We start from the raw sequence: 5,000 nt of genomic DNA on the forward strand, positions 1-5,000 counted from the left end.
GGTTCAAAAGTTGTTTACTATAGTTCTGGCAACTGCTTCCTTTGTGATGTTGGGACTTTTGTTGTTGCTTTTTTTCTTTTTTTATCAGAACAGCTTTAAGTCGTGTATGTAGTTTTTGTTATCCGAACTTGCTCTGCTAGCCCAGCTACTGGTGGTCTTTCATAAATCAGCAGGTCTTTCTTTCTTTAATTGACTTTTTAGAGTCACAGATATAATATAACGATTTAGGCTTTGATGAAAATACCTGTTAAAACTGTTAAATGATAACCATCAATTTTTAATAATTACAATATGAGGATGCAAGAAACTTCGGATGGGTATTTGTGTGTCTGTGTGTGTGTGTGTCTGTGTGTGTGTGTGTGTGTGTGTGTGTGTGTGTGTGTGTGTCTGTGTGTGTGTGTGTCCATGATCACGTTTTGTAAGGATCTGGGAAGAAGGTTTCTCCATGACATGAAAAGATATTAAGCCTACATTTGCTCTGTAATAAAAGCATTAAAAATTTTTAACAGACCGAAGTCTTAAAATATGACCAAGTTTAAAATAGAGAAATCACATGGCAACACAAAATTAGATTGAGTGATAAGTTTAACGTCCTTCTTTACTTTAGGCTAAGTCCCCTGTCTGTCTAGCATTACTGTTAAAACCACAGCACAGCCAGGTTGTTTCTGAAATTCTGTCCGTAGAAGTAAAACAGAGAAGTGCATCTAGTAGGTTATCGCATGGGATTCAGATATCTTTGAGAGCCAAAACTAAGCTTTCTAAACCACAGATTCAAGATGTCCTGTGAAATTCTGGTTTGTAAGAGCACATTGGTTCTTTATTTACTGCAAGGATTTCCACTGATCTTGGCAGGACATCTCATTGCTATCCTGAAAGTACAGTATATTTATGCAGTGAAAATGATAAAACATTTATTACTGTAGAGAAGGTAATATGCATAATTTATGCTGTTTTTAGCACAATCATTAGTGATATTCTTGATAGATTTTATTTCCAGCTTTCATATCTAATACATGCCTGGAAAATTAATTTTATATATACTTTCATTTATTTGCCTATGTTAAAATTGAGTTTTAAGTCATCTTCAAGTGAACAGTTTGATTGCTGCTCATGCATAAGCTTAATTACTTCCCAGGAAGGACAGTATTAAATGTTTTAAATGTCAGAAAAATAAATGAATATGAGCTGTTTGATTAAAAAAATAGGCAATATCTGACGTGTTTGCAGCAGGAGCTTTTTCTTAAAATGCCTCCAAGGCAAAATTTTATTTAGTCACAAAAAAAAAAGAAACCCATTATACTATTTATCATTGGTTGATACCATATGATTTGTAACACCCTTACAAAATTTTAATTTTGTATGATTAGCTGTGCATCATTAAACAACAGCCTTGCATAAGATGTGCTGTAAAAATCTGACAGAATCAAGATAGTGAATATTTAAAATAAGGCTGTATAGTCATCCATGGTTGTCAAAGGTAGATAATAGGAAACATAGAACAGAGTGTGCAATCGTGCCTTCATTTAAACTGGTTTTATAGGTAGACTTTAAAATGTGGTCGTTCATAAATGCTACTGACCATGCTATATGCATGGTATGTTACTTTGGCTGTTAAATGTAGCCACACAAAAACTGCTTATAGAAACCATAATTTCAGTGATTAGTATCTGGATGAAAGCTGAATTTGTATTGCTTTTCTTGGTAAATGACTATTCAAGGTGTTTTTTTTTTTTTTTTTTTTTTTCCTAAAGATGCTGTCTCTGTAATTGGCAGAGAGGGACATCTTGATAATGGAAGTGTGAAGGTGTAACGTGCGTTAATTGATACTTCTTAATCACTTTTAGGTATTAAGTCATGATGCAGGAATCTGCGACAGAGACAATAAGCAACAGTTCAATGAATCAAAATGGAATGAGCACTCTAAGCAGCCAATTAGATGCTGGCAGCAGAGATGGAAGATCAAGTGGGGACACCAGCTCTGAAGTAAGCACAGTAGAACTGCTGCATCTGCAACAACAGCAGGTAAGTTTTGTTTTCTTCCGGGATTCCTTGAAACAAATAAGCCTTGAATGTTCTTGAATGTGAAAAATGTATTGCTAGCAAATTGAGCATGTTGTGTTAAGCTAAAGGATGCTGAGAATTTCTTACGATTTGGAACATGACTGAAGTGTCAGGAAAGATAGGATTTTCATATTAGTTACGTCATACCAGCACCAGAATGCCCTTCAGGTGTCAAACTATTAATTAAGTTCGCAGGGGGTGATTTTCGGAAGGTTCTGTAAAGCTTTGTAACAAATATTTTATAGCTTCTGGTTTACTGGCTAATATTGCACTGCAGAATGTGGTACTTCGTTTTCCACCAGAGGGCCACATTACTTGATACTTGCTTCTACAATGAATTTCTTCCAAGTCTAAGCTAAGGTGAAAAGGACCACAAGGACTTTTCATAACACAGATGCTTGCCTGTGATAGCTGCAAATATTAGCTATTAATTAGTAGAAATTGGCTGAGAGATTGTGAACCGTGTAAACACTCTGAACATCTATGTTGCTTTTCTGGAAAACTCATTCCAAGATATTTTGAATACACATCTTTCGATAACATTGAAGAGCACTTTTTTATTTTCTGCTAGTGGCTCATAAAACGCAGTTCTCTTTAAATCTGGAAAAGTAAACAACTGCCCAGTAAAGGCACATTTTTAAGTAGTCTGTTATTCTTCTTAGATAATAGATTCATTTTTCCCAATTTTGTTTGTCAGTGAAATATTCTTTTCAGCCAAAGAATAGCCACTCCATTCTTCACTGATTCAACTCTGCGGAAATAGTGACAGAGAACAGAAAGCTTTCAAAGCATATACTTATATTAGGCCAAAATGAATACACCTGTTTGACAATAAGATTATATTTTATTTGATTTAAAATAAGGGTTATTTCTTTAAAATTCTGGATTGCATTCAGACTAAATGTAAAAAAAAAAAAGTTAAAGCAAATGCCCACAATAGAGTAAAATTTAATAGAATCATTATTTTAAATAATACCAGTATATCGCAAGTTATCCTGGAGTATATGTACTGAATAATGTCTTAACCTTTAGGCATTGTTTTTGAGAGTAATCTTTTAAGAGAGCTAGACATAACACTTTGAATAGGTTCCCTATTATTTTGGAATTGTCTCTTTTCACAGACAGTAATCATTAGGAAGATAATTTTTATTTCGTTTTAAAATATTTTTTAACCATCATAGGAATTCAATGTCTACCAAAGTCCCAGGTTTAGCCTGTTTTACAAATTACCTTAAATAAATGCAGTTTTTGGGACAGCCCTTTTCTCCCTTTCATGTATTTACAGGAAACATACCACTGGAGTGCTATCAAATTCCTACTGACTCCCCTAACTAAGAGTCCTAAGAATTTATAGCCAGATTCTATTTTATGTGAGAGTATAGTAGAATGCATTTATAAAAACATGTGAAATCAACAACAGAAATGAACATTGCAGTTTAGTACTAATAGACAATACTGTTCTGAAGGGAGATACAAAGAAATAACTTTCTTTTTCTTCAAAGCTCTGATTAGATCTTAAAAAGAGACAGAGTCAAATCATGGCTATGCTTTACAGCACTCCGAAGGCAATTTATGATAAATCTGTAAGGCGTGTTTATAACCTGAGTCTGAAGTTTACTTGGTCTATCAGTTTGTTGGTATAAACCATAAACAAGAGTAAATACAAAAAGTTATGTCCTTATGATAACCTAGAAACTTTAGTCATGTACTGCATGTTAGTGGAGTGACTTCTAGAAGTGATTTAGCACAACGGGTGTAGTAGGTGTCTACAAAAGACACTTTAAGAAGTGTCTCCAGGAAGATATGTAATAATTTGATAAATAAACATTCAAAAACCTTTGTAAATGTCTCTTCCCTTGGTTACGTTTTTACTATGTTAATATAGGTAGAAACTTAAGGTTATTGAATTTTTGTCCTTCTGTGAATGTATTTTAGAATGGCTCTTTAAGTTCATTAAAGATTGGAACGTCTTTTCTAGAAAATTAATACACTTAATTGCTTCTAATTCTAATATATTCGATATGTTTCAGAAAAAAATAAAAACTATGGGGAAAATATTAAAACAAATTCATAAGTGACATAATTTTAAAAATTTGTCTTTACTTGGTATTATTTAAAGGTAAAGTTTTGAACAAAGACATTACTTCTTGTAAGTAAAATGGACTCATCATTGTTGTCTGAGGTCTCTTGTTGGAAATATAATTTAGCAGGCAGTGAGTGATGTAAGCAAAATAAAATTTTGTTTGCCTTGAACTTCTGGCAGTGTGGTCTGTTTTGAGAAGAGCACGTTTACCTTGATTTTTATGGCTTTTTAATTTTTATAGAGGTGAGCAGCTTAAATTAGCCATGTGTTTAGGAGGAAGGGCTAGGGTTTGACACACATTGTCACAAACACTTAATGATAAACAGATTGGCAGAGAAAAAAGGGATGGGTAAATTATGGCTAATACTTTTTCCTAGCATTTAAATTATTAATATTAAATATTTCTGAAAGCTGGAATATCTCTAAGTTTTAATTTATAATATAATGGCTAGATTCACAGGAGCCACATCTTTGTTAGCATGCTTTGCTGTTTTATATTCACTGAAAAATTAGTCATAAGAAAGCCTTCTGATGAATTACTCTCTCCTTCATTCTTTTCTAATCTTCTAAAATTAGTACTAAATACTAGAACGTATAACGTATGGAGGTAGCATATTTTAAATGTTGTTTTAGATTAACTACATTGAGAAATTATTCTGCATTAGATGTAGAATTTTATTTTGATATTAGGTTTGCAGAATTAATTGTTTGTGTCACTAAGGTCAAAATAGTTGCTAAAAACTTGATTGCTTTACAGGGTAGATTTGAGCTTGCATTTTGAGCATTCATTAAGTCAGATAATCTTTCTGAATGTTTTATGAGATTGTACTGCTTTGAAGGTGTTTCAGGTGATGGT

At 33.0% G+C, this 5,000-nt stretch overlaps 1 protein-coding gene across 9 annotated transcripts in view; it reads left to right on the forward strand.

The window, feature by feature from the left end:
* FOXP2 (forkhead box P2) overlaps positions 1-5,000 on the forward strand; it is a 566,859-nt gene that overhangs the window by 300,220 nt on the left and 261,639 nt on the right. For all 9 annotated transcript variants that reach the window (XM_060632922.3, XM_060632934.3, XM_060632931.3 and 6 more), the window contains one exon: positions 1,845-2,022. In XM_060632922.3, coding sequence (XP_060488905.1) covers positions 1,855-2,022 — 168 coding nt within the window. In that variant the 5' untranslated portion in view covers positions 1,845-1,854. The remainder of the gene's footprint in view (positions 1-1,844; positions 2,023-5,000) is intronic.

This window comes from Panthera onca, chromosome A2 (genome assembly GCF_046562875.1).
Source record: "Panthera onca isolate mPanOnc1 chromosome A2, mPanOnc1 haplotype 2, whole genome shotgun sequence".
Lineage (NCBI taxonomy): Eukaryota > Metazoa > Chordata > Mammalia > Carnivora > Felidae > Panthera > Panthera onca.